The sequence below is a fragment of the Thermobia domestica genome, chromosome 1 (genome assembly GCF_964235325.1).
Source record: "Thermobia domestica chromosome 1, izTheDome1.hap1.1, whole genome shotgun sequence".
NCBI classification, from domain to species: Eukaryota; Metazoa; Arthropoda; class Insecta; order Zygentoma; family Lepismatidae; genus Thermobia; species Thermobia domestica.
In genome coordinates, this window is record NC_137454.1 from 69,772,166 (window position 1) to 69,789,577 (window position 17,412).

The following is a 17,412-nucleotide window of genomic DNA, read 5'->3' on the forward strand; positions in this document are numbered from 1 at the left end:
AATACTATGTTAAGTTTTATATACTTCATAATTAAAATTAAAAGAATCAGTTTCAGCGCCAGAAAAAGTTAATTTCAGAATTATATCTAGTGAGATCATTCACCTCTTCAGTTGCTAACTTCAAAGTTGAGAACTGTTTCCTCCTCCTGATGTTTATTTTTTAGTGGACTCCTTCCCCGTAACTTTGTTTCTGAAACAAATGAAGTTTATTATAGAAAAAAAAACTTATATTGCTGAAATAAGTATAATTAATAGTCTTATGCCTTTATCTATATATTCATCTTCATAAAAAGAATACTATATATCGTTTAGGAGATCTTTTTCCCTTATACCGTGGTAAAATTGGGACAAATATAGAGAGCTTTCAAAGCGCTTAGGAATGCCTGAAAAATCTTTCGGTTCTGGAAGACAATGTGATCTTTAGTAACCACGTTCTCACTTTCGTTCATGTAACTGGAATAGTTAACGCGCTCTAAGGTTGTATTATTAGAATTTTTGTGTCACGTGTTATTAATATTGTTATTTTAAAATTGTTTTCTTATTTTGTATTGTTATTCTAGTTTTTCTTTTTTTTTACGACCCTCCGTTATAATTTTTATATTTTGTTATTGTTTTAATGTCTTATATTTTGTACTTCGATTTGAAGAGGTTAATTTAGTTGTAGTGCGACGTCTTCAAATTTAACTTAACCCTTTAACGCAGCATTTTTTCGATCAGACTGACTTTTTTTTTAAAAAAAAATGGAGTGGTTTTGGTGTAGGAAACATAGGAATTATAAAGAAAAACATTAATGCAACTAATATGGGGTCTATTGGATATTTTATGGTGTTTGCATATAGGGTCTATGCAAAGTTGCACGTTTACATCTGCAAAGTCCACTAAAACCAGATAGAACCAATAAAAAGCGACGAATGTAAGCGTACTTGCACTTTTGTACTTCTGTCATTATACTTCTGTCTAATACAGAAAAAGTCAACAGTTCGAAGCTGTTTACCTAAAAGAGCAAAGAAAGCTCAAAAATGACAATATGGCGTAACTCCGCGTGCAACAAGTAAGACAGAGTCCAACCTGGCTTACTATGACATCTAGCGGGAAATTAAGAACTTCATTAGTGAAAGAATATCTTAGCTGATATGCAAAGCTTCTTTTCTATGTCCGAACTAGAAACTACACGGTACAATACAATTTCAAAGTAAACTTTGCATATATGCAAAGCTGCGCGCTAAAGGGTTAAACTAGCTCAGATTTTTGTCCAACAAAGAAAACACCTTGTATCATTCAAATAAACGAGGGAGGGCCATTTCAAAATTTGGCCACTTCGATCACTCCCTCGTTTATTTGAATGGTACAAAATATTTTCTTGGTGGTACAAAAATGTACAAAAATTGGGCAAACTCCTGAGCTAGTTAAACTTCAAATACGGAGATGTCCCAAATTTTGAAATGGCCCTCTTTGTTAATTTGAATGGTACAAAATGTTTTCTTAGTTAAACAAAAATTGGATAGAATTCTAAGCTAGTTAAAATTCGAATTTGAAGGTGTCGCACTACAGGTGATCGAATTGACCCAAATTTTGAGATGGTCCTCCTTTGTTAATTTGAATGACACAAAATTTTTGTTGGGTGAATAAAAATGGACAAAAATTGGACAAAATTCTGAGCTAGTTAAAATTCAAATTTGAAGATTCCATACTATAGCTAAATGGACCCGATATGAACTACACTTTTTTTTTTAAAGTATTTTTGAATGTGAAGCTTTAGTCGGACATTGGCCATTACGTGACGAGAACAAATAGTCTTGTTGCTGACACCTCCATTAAATTATAGTTATTCGTTCACTCATGACTTGACATTCACATATTTTCACATACCACTGTCAAGTAGGAAGAAATAACCACATGATAAAGAAAATTTGTAAATATTATTTTATAAGTTTAAAAAAGGATTTAGGATACAAACCTTAATATATAACCTAATTAACTTGATTTCGTAAATCTTAAGCTACGTAACTTCTTCACTTGACTGTAATTCAAATATTTTACTACTGAGCAATAGTAGTGAGTTTTAAATGTTACGATGTAAGTATATGTAAAAAAAATCAATGAATTATTTACATTAAACTGTTTTACATAATAGGTTTACATGGATGAAGATGCACTTCGTGAAAGCAGGGATATGGCTTTCGCTGAACAAATACACATAAATGCTGAAGCTTACGATGCACTAATGGATATTGTTTTTCCACAAGATTCTGCTAGAAACATAAATTTTGGCATAGTAAAAGTGGAATCAGACAACAGGCAAACGGTTGTATTGAAGAACAAAGGAAAATATGAACTTCAATTCAAGTAAGTATAGCCTTTGATTGATATATAAGCATTGTAGTATTGCAATTGCATAATGATCATTCTGAGTTATTGCAAGTAATGTTTCAGTTTCATCTCACTACATAATAATAAGAATCAATACATTGAAAAATATTGTTTATTTGATATAGATTCGGTGGACAAAATTATCTTGGAATGCCCTTGTATCTTTTAAACTAATTTACAAACTTTGATGAACTTTTGCAACATGCAAATATCGTCAGGAGGACATCATTTAGCATGAGGGGCGTGGTGGCTCAGTGATAGAGAGCTTACGACTGGTGTGTGGGATCCCTACTTCGATCCCCGAACAAGTAAGTTCGTGGTGGACAACATCGCATCCATTGTTTTTATCGGGCTACTCCCGTTTCCTCCCACTTTCTTATTTCATCATCGTTCACTTGCCTTAATCATCATCTTCCTTAGCCTAAAAGGCATAATTGGACAGATTCAGGGTAAAAGGTAACAAGTCATTTTTATTCATTTTCCAGGAGAATCATCTTATTCCCTTTTACCCAGTGTGGATTCCAGTGTAGCTTAATTATTCCCTTTTGCATGTCCCTTGTACTTGTTTTTGGTCACGTTTTTCTCATAGGGCTTTTCATACAAAAAAGAGCCATTTAAAATACTACAATTCTGTTAAAAACCGAAAATTGTAAAAAAAAAAAAAAAAAAAAAAAAAAAACGTGACTTGTTACCTTTTACCCTGAGTCCGTCCAATTGTGGGACGTTCAACTAAAATATTTCATTTCATTTCATTGTTTGACATACTCCACAATACCTTTCTAATTAGCAATGTTGCCAACTCAACGAATATTTTTAAATGGCACTACCTTATGTTATTACATATTTCAAATCTGTAAGGTAAACGAAAACTTACAATATCACATTTATTGGGGGGCCAAGGTGGCTCAGTGGTATAGCACTTACCTTTGGTGCGTGAGATTCTTGCTTCAATCCTCGGCCAATTAAGTTTATGGTAGACAACATCGTGCCCTTGGGTTTTCTCAGGGTACTTCCATTAAATCCCACTTTCCCATTCCACCCATTCTTCCGTCATCATTCACTTGCTTTAATCATCGCCTCCCTTAGGCTAAAACGCATGCTGTGGGACGTTAAACTAAAAGATTTCATTTCATTTCATTTTCATTTAAGCATATTATTCCGTGTTACAAACTGAGGATGCTACAGTACCATAAACATCAATAAACATCCAAATTTTGCAGTCCTTTTAAACAGTAATGACATTGAAAATACCTTAGTGTCGAATACTATCACCATGATATGACGAATTTCTAACAAGTAAGAACAAAGTTACAAGAGATTAAAAACTCATTTTCTTCAAAAGTTTTTATTTCAGAAATGAGCTTAGATATATCACATGTAATCATATATAAAGATAACCAAGAAAGTCCTGTCGCTTTTTCACCCGCAATTTCCGACATCGATATGTCACCTAAAGACGTGCCTCGAAGATCAAAAATACTCTCCATCAGCATCGATGACCTTCTGCTAACGTTCTGGAAAGCCAGGAATTCAATCGCGGTTGAACTTGGTGGGCCGTGAAGCGAAGAAGGTATCAAGTGCATTTTGCACCTCTACTAGGGATTTGAACTGGTGTCCTCTAAGGTGATTGTCCAAGGAATGGAACAGGTAATAATCAGACGGTGCAATGTCCGGGGAGTATGGCGGATGCAATAGTGTTTCCCGCGTTGAATGGTGTCCCGGGTCACCCCAGCCATGTGGGGCTTAGCATTATCGTGTATCAGGAGGACCCTTTTGCGATTCAGAAGTGCTGGCTCCAGAGTTTTGAGTTTATCTTAAACACGGCTCAACTGCTGACAGTATATAGTTGCATTGATGCTCTGACCAGCTGGTAGCAGTTCCTGATGCACGATGCCGCGAGCAGTCCACCAAACACACAGGAGGATCTTCTTCTGGTGTAGTGCTGGTTTTGGCTGTTTTGGAACCGGTTCATGGGATGCTAACCAATGATGACGGCGCCGTGGAACTTCGTACAGGACCCACTTCTTATCACATGTCAACACCCTGTCCAGAAATGGCTCCTTTCTCAGACCAGACAGTAAAGAAACACGGGGTCTGCTCGCATTACCTTCTGGCCCGGAATCAAATTATGTGGGACCCATCTACCCAACTTATAGTGCTTCCCAACTTGATAGAGGTGCTGCCGAATGTTTTCTACACGCACACTGAATTGTAATCCCAGTTCCTCACATGTCTGGCCACTGTTCGCCTCAATTACTGCATGAAAATCTTCATATTGTACATGTGTTGGTCCTCCGGCACGTGGTGTGTCTTCGAGGGTTTCGTCACCGTCCTTAAACTTGTTAAACCACCCCTGCACTGTCCGTGTAGTTACGAGCCCTCATAAAAGGCGTGACATATCTTCTGACCCTCTGCAGCGGCGTTTGACCCCAGTTTAAACTCGTACAGCAAACACCCTGTAAGGTCCCGTGTTTACTCTGTCCTTATGCAAGTTCACGGTGCAACTGAAGTGCCACAACAGGTAGTATGTTGGATATACCTACACTGAGAAAAATCCGTTCTCCGGACAGCGGTATATTGTACAAATATACGGTATCCTCTTGCTTACTATAGAAATCAATACGGAGCATACGTTATCCGTATGATACATAGGCACTGCCGTTTGATGTTACATCATGCCGTTGCAGGATGTATGACATCTAACAGTTTTCCGTATATCACATGTATATACTTATGTTACCTTCGTCAGCTATATGCTATATACGTCCATTTGTATGTGAGATCCTGACCGCCTACATTGTTTCATACAGAAAGTACGTATAGATGGAACACTTATACAGAAAGTATTATAAAACATGCGTTTTCAGTTATACGTCTGGTGTACGTTAAGTCCAAAAACTACAGGAATTACGCATGTAACCTATCTTTTTAAGTATGCCACCTACAATTTTTTTTCTCAGTGTACACCAAAACTGATCTTCACCTTATTTCCATTCGCATTCAACTCACGGTGTGAGGGTCAATGGAACACAGACCTCCACAAAAAACGACAGAACTTTCTTGGTTATCTTTACACATGGTTTTCAATAAACGTAAAGATTAGAACGCTTTTTCCAGCAATATATCTATCCATTCCGCAGATATGACGAGCATTGGTAAAGTTAGCAACTCTGCTTAAAATTATAATTGCGACAAATTGTAATTACAAGTACCAAGCACTAATACTGTAATGCTATAGAAGCAGGTGAAAATAACATATTTAGAAACAATTTCCCACAATTAAGTCATCTTATGGAGTACAGTAATATCTACCCATGTTTTTCATATCTCCCAAGTGGGTTGAGATATCAAATTACGGTAAGCGACGTTATGATCTTCACCTATATTGCAAGTCATCTATTAGTCGGATATGATTTCTCTTGGATCGGAAGGATCTTTTCTATCGGACGAGGTTAATTACGCTGAAAACTGTGAGGTCGTGTTTCAAACCATAGAGGTAAATCCGATGACTAGCACTGGCAAGGGCGCCGATCCTAAGGGGGACGAGGGGTCCCGGGCCCCCCAAAGCTCATATGGGCCCCCTCATATTGTATTTATGAATATACAATATTTGCTATAATTTGAATGCAATTTGTCTTAAAATCCTCATATATCCCTTCTGCATCTGGATTGCCCCCCCCAAAAAAAAAATTTACAGAAAAATCGGCACTGGGAGGACAGCAGACAAGCTTGGTATCTCACAGTCCAGTAATGTTGGCCATCTTTACGAACTCAACGAAAACATTTGTAGCTGCCGAATGTGCCTCACTCATTGAGTACAGCTCAAGCGTAGAGACTACGGTACTGGATCTAATAATAATAATAATAATAATAATAATAATAATAATAATAATAATAATAATAATAATAATAATAATAATAATAATAATAATAATAATAATAAAAGTACTTCTTTAAAAATCTACAGGATCTGCGTTTCCTGAAGAGAATAGTAACATGCCACGAAAACTATATTTTTCCTCGTGCATAAACAATAGTTAAATGAAGACCAGGTGCCGAAAAGTGTCCCTAAGCACAGGTGTTTCGAACGCATGCTTATTCTCTGTATTTGATCAACGATGGAGGAAGAATTAACTACGAGTTTATTTCGGACTCTTGTACAATCAATGACAACCTATATTTTGAGCAGGTGCCGTGGCTGTATTCCATTTTATGCTAGAAATACTCAATTTAATGAAAGAAAACCAGCCCTTCTTTAGCAATGAGACCTCAGACTTCTCGAATGATCTAAAATAAACTCCAAGAACAAGAGTGAGTTGAACTGATGCCATACCCAGCATACAGCCCGGATCTCGCACCCTCTACTTATAACTTGTTCTGAACCGTGGTTCACTTACTTGTTCGAGTTATCTCAACAACCAAGAGGTAGATGATACTAGAATATTGATATTTTTCGCTTTCAAGGTCAAGAACTGGTACCGTCTTTGGATCAAGAACTGATCAAAAGGTTGGTTTCAGACAATGAAAGACAATGGTTTCTACATTTCGTGCTTGTCGGCTTTTGTCTTAAGTTGATGCATAAAGTAAGTGGCCGAAATATTACAAACTTTTAACTCATGATATCCTTATATTGTTTTCGTTTCGGATTGTACGACCTATTGGTAATTCAGGATTACTTCATTGTTACACGGGCTAATATACATATATAGAGAGAGTAGGGCAAAGAAAAAGATAACCGACACATAGTAACTTCAGTTTATTTATGTCTATCCTACAATGACATCTTATGTATGCCATCATACATAACATATTCCACGCGTTCGTTGATGCTGACCACTTTTTAGGGATATAGCCCCAATTACTATTTTATAGTTCATTACTATTCCCACAAAGATATTCCATAGTTCGTGGGCCTGGCTTAAAACATTTCTCTTTTAACATTCCCCAGAGGAAAGTATCACATGTTGTTGGGTCTCGACTTCTAAGTCAGTCATCTGGAAATAAGCGTTTTTGAAACAATTTCTGTAACACTGCTCTATTCCCTGGCTTATATGGATGATGGCTCTTTCTTTTTGAAAGACTTTCTGATTGAAATTAAGATCATGCAGATCACAGAATGTCTGTAAAATCTAATGATATCAGACTACTACTCTGTATCGCTTAACTGTTGTATTACCATATTCATATTCATCTATTAACAATTTTTTTTATCTATAATGAAAGAAACTATTAAAAACTTAACATTAGCATAAGAATGTAGCATAAGAGTGCAAAAATCACTTAAGCATTCAAGAAAATAATAAATTATTCTATATCATTTTAATTATTTTCGGTTATTTGTTTTTCTTGCCCTATCCTGTATTTAAAATCTCCTTTACAATGCTCTGAGTGCTCAACCCACTGGAATTCGAGCCGACCTACTACATGCCTGATGATTGCATCAGAAACATAAAATTTGTCGTGTTACTCTGGTAACTCAATTGATCAGAGCTACTGCCTGCCAAATGAGGGGTTTGGGTTTCGAATTCCAGCCAGGGTAGCGTACAAACCTTTCTTTGTAATTGCATAATTCATTTTTAGTAGAGATGAGCACGAGACAAGATTTGTGGCTGTCTCGTCTCGAAAATGTGTTGTAAAAGTGATGTCTCGACTCGAAAAATGTATATTTTTCTATTGCAAGAACCGTATCTCGACTCGAATTTTGTCAGGAAAATCCTGTCTCGACTCGTCTCGTGTGCATCCCTAATTTTTAGTTTATTTATTTGTATCAAAACGAAATGAAATAAATAATTATTCTTATTATTTAACAATTTAAACCTTAAGATATTTGTTTTCAATTAGGTTCATATTTCAAGACATACCAGATTTTGACATGAAGGTGGTTCGCAAATCATTTGCTGTAGTTCCAAATAATGGTACAGCTCCGCATGGGGAAAGACCTATTAATGTTCAGGTAAAGAAAACTTTTTTCACTTGTACGTAATTGAGTAAACGAAACCAAAATTTGATTCTATGAAAATAGAAATATATACTTGAAATAGTGGTATATTTTCATATGTCACGTCATAAGAGAAAGTGATGATAATATAATTAAATCTATGTTTAACGAGATTGTGTTTAACAAGTATTATCTCACTATATGATTCCGATGAAGGAAAGTATTATTATTATTATTACTAGCTGAATATGCCCATTTTCCGCATGGGGGCTGTATTTGGAAGTCAAGCCTGTGGGAGTATCACCATTCATCTCAACGACCGCGAAAACTATGGATTTGACACTAATATCGGTCATTTTGGCCTATTTTTACCTGTCTTGGTATTCCCCTTCCCCATTGACCTCCGGCTCGCATACAATGGTAGCTGAGTTTGCAAGTCATCGCTATAGGAAGTATCACCATTGAGCTCAGCGACCGCGAAAACTACGGATTTGACACTAATATCGGTCATTTTGGGTTACTTTTACATGCCTCGGTATCCCGCCACCCGGTGACCCCCCGGCCTGCAGCCGAATAGGGTGTATTTGGAAGTTAATGCAATCGGAGTTTCATCATTGATCTCAGAGATCGCGAAGACTATGAATTCGACACCAATATCGATCATTTTCTACTATTTTTACGTGCCCAGTAAACGCCCCCTGGTTCGAATTTGGACAAAAGCGCTTCGTCTTGGTCTGGGGCATAGACCAAGGTATCTGTGACCAAAATTTGGTAGCTCTAGGTCAACTTGTCTGGTCCCCAGGCCGGTCCCGGTGAGCGCCCCCCCCCTGAGATCCTCTGGTTCGAAATTTAAAATAAAAGTCTTCGTCTTGATCTGGGACTTGGACCAAGGTATCCGTAATCAAAATTTGGTAACTCTCGGTCCACTCGTCTCGTCTGGTTTCTAGGCCGCATATAGACAGACAGACAAACAAACACACAAGCAAACTCTTTATTTTATTTAGATTATTATTATTATTATTATTATTACTATTACTATTTTATTTGCTCATAGGAGAAGTAATGAAAATCACATTTTAAACAAATCATTTTGTTGTTTATACAAAATATTCAAAGCAAAATAATATTTTAATTTACATAGTTATAGTGATTAAGGAATTAATTATATTTGACTTTTTTTTTTTTTTTTTTTTTTAGATATTGTTCGTTCCACAACACGAAATGAGAATAAAATCGGCTCCTATATTAAAATGTCTGTTCACAGATACGCACAATCCAGACATTACTGACAAGGTAGCCCAAGTGCCATTTTTTATATCTGGAACAGCTGTGTATTCCAGGTAAGATAATAGGTAGAATTAGATGCGCTATGCAGTAGAAGACTGGCAATTATTATTTCGCAAGTTTGACCAGTCAGAATCAATTGTAACAATCGGATTATAAGATTGTGTAAATATATTTCCGGGTTCGTTTTACCCTTTTTCAATCCTTTTTATTTCAATGATCCAATAATGAGTGTCTAGAATCAGAATGTGTGTATGAAATGAAATACGTTGAATTGTTTTAGAAGACGATTACTTGACATTTGTAGTGAGAAATGTACTTACTTTGCTCGTAGTGTGTCACTATAAAATGTTCAGCAATTTCTAAATGTCTATTATTATTATTATTATTATTATTATTATTATTATTATTATTATTATTATTATTATTATTATTATTATTATTATTATTATTATTATTATTATTATTATTTGTCACACAAACAAATTACAGATAATGAACTTTTTACAGTCTAAGCCCTCACAGAGAACATTAATAAGATAATATAGCATTCAATAACCACATTTTACTTGGAATGAAACGAAACACAAAGAGACATTACAAGTTTTGTTTATATTAGTTTTCTTTTCAGTTACTTTTCGTGGAACACCAAAGGCAGCATCTATAAGCTTTGTCCAAAGCAGGCAAATAATCAGTAATTGTGTTGAAACTTACTTCCCCTGAGACTGTCCTCAGGTAATAGATAATCTTTTGTATTTGCTATTTAGAAACCTGCAATCAATTGTCTTGCTAGCCAAAGACGAAAGCGAAGTTAGTCTTGAGAACACTGATCTCTTCTGTTTACTTCACTTTCCAGAATACAAACGTGTCTACAATTCCTAGATCAACACATATACATAGCATATAATGTTACCATTTTCAGGTAGAGCTCATCCGTGGCTAAGCGGTTAGCGTACACGCCTGTGGCGCGGGAGACCCGGGTTCGATTCCCGGCGGGAGCTCATGTGGTTCGGATTCCACGTTAATCAGTAGGTCCACGTCTCATATAGCCTCGCTGCTGAAAAGGGACGTTAAACTCAAAATCAACTCAACTCAACCATTTTCAGGTAGCATATGATGGATACCATGGATATGTTCTCGAAGCTGGTAGAAGTTCTCAACGCCTGCCCTAATTTTATCACAGCATGTGTAACGATATCAGCATGACCCCTCACCTGGCAACTTATTCCATCTTTGTTCTTTCTTGAGACAGTTGTGGTAGACTCAAAGCTAACACATTCCCAGTTCTAAAATCTATTGGACACCACATCTTTTATCTTCTCTTCACGGATTGCTAGGCAGGCCCGTAGCCAGCCCAAAATTTTAGGGGGGGACGGTAGAAGTTAGGGGGGCGACCCAATCATATTATACTTCATCACCATATTATAGTTCATTTGCAAGCCTACCGTGAAATTTTATGGGGGCCAGCCAAAATTTAGGGGGGCCCGGCCCCCTCTTGCCCCCCGTGGATACGGGCCTGTTGCTAGGGTATATATTGTTCCAGTATTGACCTGCCTATGAAAAGTATTATACTTTCATCAACAGATAGCGTAATAGATATTTTATATGCCTCATAAATTATGTTGTTTAGGTAGACAACGCGATATGTGGCCTAAACTTACAAATTTTATCATAATTTTGGGTGATCTCTTGGACGATTGATCTCATAATCTTTGAAATGAATTGTTTTCGTTATTTTCTTGAAATGTTTACATGTGATAATCTGTGATTTTATAATAAACCAACCGAATGCAGGATGAGAATTACAATAGTTTTCAAGTTCTAATATTACTACAATACTTAGTACTAAGATATACGAACTCTTCCCAGGGAGAATTCGAAAATGAAGTTTTCGGTGAGAAGTACACTTACCACAGCCTGGAAAAGATTAACGGTATCGGGAGTAATTTATAACTACGTTGAAAACTTTAATTCAGTACTGTCGATTGTCGTTTTTCAAGTTCTGTTGCAAAAAAAAAAAAAAAAAAAAAAGTTAAAGAAAAGTTGGTATTGAACCCCGTTTTATTTTGCTGCTAAGTTGTAGGCTACTTAATTTATAGAATTAACATTAACGTGGTATGATGCATTGAATATTTCATTCAGTAAGGTTAGTAATACAAGCATTGAACGTTCATTTTCTAAATTAAGTTACGAAATAAAAGAAGAAAGAAACAATACAGCAGAATTACAATTTAAACCACATAAATTTAATCAACATTGAACGTGAGACATTACAAAAAGAAAGAAATAACTTTGATGACCTAATACATGATTTATCAACATCAAAATGTAAATAAAGTCACTTTATAATGTTAGTTTTGTTACGGGGAAGTTTATAAATGGAAAGGGGTAAATTTTTGGTAAATTTTGCTTTGAATGTCACCTTCACAACCACCAACAAAATTACTCGGGACTGCAAAAGCGGTGAGTGTATTGTTGTCACTACAAACGGCGCAAGAAACTGTTGCTTCGACCCTGTATATTTGTTTTTTTCTTGTATCATCTCACCTCTTGAATGTCAAAATTCAGGAGATCAAGAAGACCAGAAGACAATTGAGTTTTCCGTGTTCTTCTCTCTATCTTTCGTTTTCATTTATACTGCAATATCAGCATTTTAGTCAAAACTGGATTGAACATTCAATTATTTTACTATTATTGCTGTAATAAGGGCATTAATAAGTAGTAAATTAAACAATAAACTCTGACCACAGTTCTACAGTTTTAAAACTATAGGATTTAACAACTATGTTAGAGATTCGGCAATTTATCCTTGTCTTTATCAGACACATTAGAAGATACTACGTCTGGTAAAAACGAAAGATAAATTGTGGAAACCATAACACAGTAGATAAATATGTGCTTTAAAACTACACTGCTTTGTTCAGATTAGAGGCGGATCCAGGACGGACTTCTGGGGGGGGGGGGCGGCGGCAGTGAATTGTAATACTGCTACTTAGAGCTATTTTTAAGTGCTCCAAACTCTGGGATGGGTTTTATTTATATATAAAATAAGAAAGTAACCAGGATAGCCCCCCCCTGGATCCACCCCTGGTTCAGATTTTGTTACTTTATTTTACTTGCTAAGAACTCTCAATGCTAACAATGAAATTTCAAGTTGTTGTTGTATACAGTAGTATACGTAAGGAGCAGATTTCAAAGTTTCAATTCCCCTTATGAAAGATATAATGAAGCAATAAATATTTACCATATGTATACAAACACCTGAAAGTATATGGATTTGCGAGCTTGAACCCTCCTTGACGAACTTCTGCGTATTTCCTTGGGCTTTCTAGTGTATCGATTTTTTTAAATGGTGATAGCTCCTTTACTTCCATGTAAATAACTCCTTGGTTATACTATATTAATAACATGTCAATTAATTCTTTCTCATATAATTATTTTAGTAAACTTTTTTGTTAATTTTCAAGATTCAAAATTATTCCAACTGAAGAAATCAATTTTGGACCTATGGCTGTTGGAACAAAGAAAACTTCCACAATAACTATTGAAAACCATGGATTATTTGATTTCAAGTTTGTCATTAATAAGATATTGAGGGCATCTGAAATCAACAGAGCATCTGTAAGTACAAGCGCGATTGGAACGAATTTTTTATTTATTTTTTCCTCTTTTAATTGTTGCAGAAGTAACAGATCTTGCGAATGTAGTTGGATGCAGAAATACCGGTAATTCATTTCATACTTCTGAGGTTAACTAAAAAACAACAACAAAAAAGTTACTCAATACTTTCGGGGCTAGTTAGTACTCAATTACGAATAAGAAGAAAATTTCCATGTTTAAAAAAAATATTTTCTAACTTTTACCGATAAACAGTGTAGTATTTAGCCTACGATAATATACCTAGAGATGCAGTTGGTATTAATAATATTATGTTAATTGAGCTTACACATATGGTAAACTATTGGCCTGATGGTAACACCTAACTGAAAGTGATCATTTCACTTAACAAAATATATTTTACTTTCTTTTCTGTAGCTACTAATGCAGCGACTAATGCTACACTAATGCAATATATATCACGAACTGGCTCTGTGATGTAATTACTTTTTGCTCTTTAATTCCGAGAAAATTTTGTATCCTTGCTTAAGCGTTTTGATAGACTTTCTTTCTGATTTTCAAAATTCTCATAGGTTTTTAAGTAGACCAGGGGTGGGAAACCTTCCTCCTATAACATCGTTTGTACTCTTCCGGAGTCATAAAGTTCGACCTTATGGTCTGGTTCGAGTCTATTATAAAAAATCTTAAATTATGTAAGAAATATGCAATATACTAGAAACATACTTCTTAAAAAGTAAAAGCAGTGTTAGGTTAGGTGCTCATTTTTTGTACCTAAGTACAGGTACAAGGTACTGACAAAAATTGTATCTAGGTACAGGTATTAGGTACTAGCTGGTCATGTACCTAGGTACAGGTACAGAGGCCCGGATTGGCCCAGGTGGCTAGGCGGTGATCGCCACCCAGACAGGGGCCAAATCAAAAGGGGGCCAAATCAAAATTTTAATAAAGAGAGAGGGCCAGGAGAAAAATAAAAAAAATGGAAAATGTGTACTACAACTAATATTGTTGTGAAGAGTCACAACGGCAATCTGCATAAATCAAGCTCTTTGAGCGTTTCATTAAAAGTTTGTTGAGACTCACGTCCACTCAAAATAAGAATGGTCCATGTCAGATTGAAAATCATGTCTGTGCAATAGAGGTCTGCACTGGCTTAAACCCGACCCGGCCCACGGGCAGCTCTCGGGCCTACAAAGTATATATCCCTTCAGGTCCGGGCTGGCTTGGGCCATAAATTTCAAATATACAACCATGTTTCTCGGACCTTTTCGGGCCTAACTTTGTAAATGTGCTGTACAACGATATTTATTGGACCGTTCTTTCTGGAGAACTTTTAAATCACAGCTGCAAAATTAAGCCCCTAATTGTTGTAAATAAAAATACAATTTTGCGTTAATTATTAAGTTTCTGTAATTCGATCTTATTTCGAGCTCATTTGATTATCATTAGAGCTCGGGCCGGGCTCGGGCATAAATGCTAATTTATATAACGGACTCTGGTCAGATCTCTCATAAATTCACGGGCCGGGCCGGGCCTGGACTAAAAATTCCGGCTCGTGCAGACCTCTATGGTGCAAGCAATAACAATAGTGAAATCCAACATGCTTCCTATCGCGCAATATAAAAGCGAGCCGAAAGTATAGGGGCCTGACAATACAATTCTTGAAAGCGTAGTTTCTTGGCCTAGGAAAAATAACAATTTGACACCCAATTGAAAGAGATCTGAGATCATTTTCATGATTTATGATATCACGGCGTCGCGCCGTCTCCTCTGTAACAAGATCCCGTGTTTTTGGCATTGTGGGGTCACTCATGAGTAGTAAGCGGATTTTTATGCACTTAAAATTCATGAAATATGTAAGCAACTATGCTGTTAAATGTGTAAAAATATGCACTTAATATGCACTAACAGTACAATAAAAAAGAACACTTTCAAATATACATCGATGTGACAGAAGTTTTGTAAGTGAAATATAATATGGAAAGTGTACTTTACGTTCCAGAGTCTTCTCTTATATTTGCATTGTATATATTCTAAAATGTTTGAAGCATACATAGATGAGATTAAAATCAGGGTTGCCAACCATACGATAATTTATTGTGATATATGATAATTTAAACCTTAATACGATATACGATAATGCCCTTGCGATAATAGGTGAATATACGATAATTTTAGAACGTACACTTTTTAGCAGCCTTGAATGTGCCAATAAATTGTAGGTGTGCATTAAAGAATTATAAAACACACATTTTTAACAGTCATTCTCGCCAAAATAAATCAATAACGATTTGAGAATTGGTAACCCTGCATTCCTGCATCCATCACATTTACGTGGAGGTGGCAATATTGTTTGTTCATGATAGATGGCTCTATTATTCGCTCACATGAATGTTAGCGCCTTTGTTTGGATGTGAAAAACAAAGAAGTTAGAATCGTTCTGTGGCAAGTGAAATTACGTATCGCGTAATTACTTTGCGTAATTAAGTATGATAAGGATAGTGACACCGATGTGGAGTTCGAAACTGAAGATTACTATATAAGTTTATTATATATTATTGCTATTATTAGTAGTATTATACTTATTTATGCAATTATCACGCCTATAACGAATATACGATAATTTTTTGTAATATATGATAATTTTAAGGACGAAAATCGATAATTTTGTTTTCCGAGGTTGGCAACGTTGATTAAAATGATCATAGTGGAACACAATTTCTAGTTTTCCTTCACAATTATATTTTATATACAAAAAAGTAAGTTTTCGTTTCTAAGGACTAGGATTTAGTCCTTCCTGCAATTAACCCTACGGTATATCATGAGATGTTTTTCTACATTTTCTGGTATCAGTTTGTGACATTTGTAGCCAGAAAATAATCTGCCAACACCAACAGATGTTACCGGACAACATTTATAGAAAGGAGCAAGATTAGTATCTATATTTTCTGGCAAATTGGGATATAACCCTAGAAGGTATATTTCCCATGGCTTTAATTATTTTGTACTCTGGGTTTCTGGTAAGAATATCCGTTAATTTCTTTTCCACAGAGCATCCTAATTCACCAGGAAGTGACTGGAGCTCATGCTCAATTTCATTAACTAGAACTAAGCATTCACAGAGCATCATTCTTCATGTCTCTTGTTCCTGAATTGATGTCGACACGATATTACAATGAGACTTTATCAGATTTCTCTAAAAGTCTTGCCAATTATAAGCGTCTTTGCTCTGGTGATCTGTTGCTAACAATATTAGTCCATATATATTCCTCTATCCTTCCATAAAAAAAAAAAAAAAAAGCTACATAGACATTTAAATTCATTGAAAATACAATCTAAAATTGGATTTATTGCATACTATAAGCGTATATCTGAAACAAAACGTACATAATATGCTGAATATGCTCTTAAGCGTTAATATATGCTTTAACCTTCGAAATATGCATTTATATGCACTATAAAACATCAAATTCGAACTGTATTCGGTTGTTAAAAACTCCTACCAAGTTTAACAGAGATGCATATAAGCAAACAAAATATGCATTTGCATAAAACTCCGATCTACTTATGAGTGTTTGCTTTCATCTCAGTAGTTGCCAATTTTATCAGTCAATATATCGAACCGCGGTCAGTTATAAGTCACAATGTGAGGTAGTGTATATCCTTATCGTGACGTTTCGAAAATGACCGTGGGAATAGAAGTTAGTGCTATATTAACTAGAGGATTATAAATTCGGACTTCTTGAATCTACAGGATTGACAAATGAAAAATTAGTAAATTCTTAGTACGTAGCTGTTTCTTTTAAATAAACCATGGCATCTGTTGAATTCGGCTTCACGGTTATCGTCGTATATTCATATACTACAAATTGCTATTGCGATAAGAACTGGATATACACATTAATTTGGAATAAAATTACGTAAGTCGAAATGAAAATTTATTAAATCACTTTATGAAAGCAATATTAAGATTTACTATTAATAATTTCTTTCCTGATCTTTTATCACGTAGCAACCATATTAGGTGGTTCCATTACTACCCGCCTGTAGCCCTATATGTGCACACAATTTGCATAAGTACGTACACCCAATCTGGATACTTGACGTAGTTCGTGGACCACATGTGCTTACTGATATTCCTGTCCTTACGAGAAGATTTTGTCGTGCTTGTTCCGGAAGGTATATACCACCCCCCACCCCCCGTC

The 17,412-nt window shown here is 35.7% G+C and overlaps 1 protein-coding gene across 1 annotated transcript in view; it reads left to right on the forward strand.

Annotated features, from left to right (window-relative positions):
- LOC145685811 (hydrocephalus-inducing protein-like) overlaps positions 1-17,412 on the forward strand; it is a 461,224-nt gene that overhangs the window by 301,615 nt on the left and 142,197 nt on the right. Inside the window, exons 26-29 of the mRNA XM_081758381.1 lie at positions 2,135-2,346; positions 8,212-8,323; positions 9,506-9,648; positions 13,060-13,213. Coding sequence (XP_081614507.1) covers positions 2,135-2,346; positions 8,212-8,323; positions 9,506-9,648; positions 13,060-13,213 — 621 coding nt within the window. The remainder of the gene's footprint in view (positions 1-2,134; positions 2,347-8,211; positions 8,324-9,505; positions 9,649-13,059; positions 13,214-17,412) is intronic.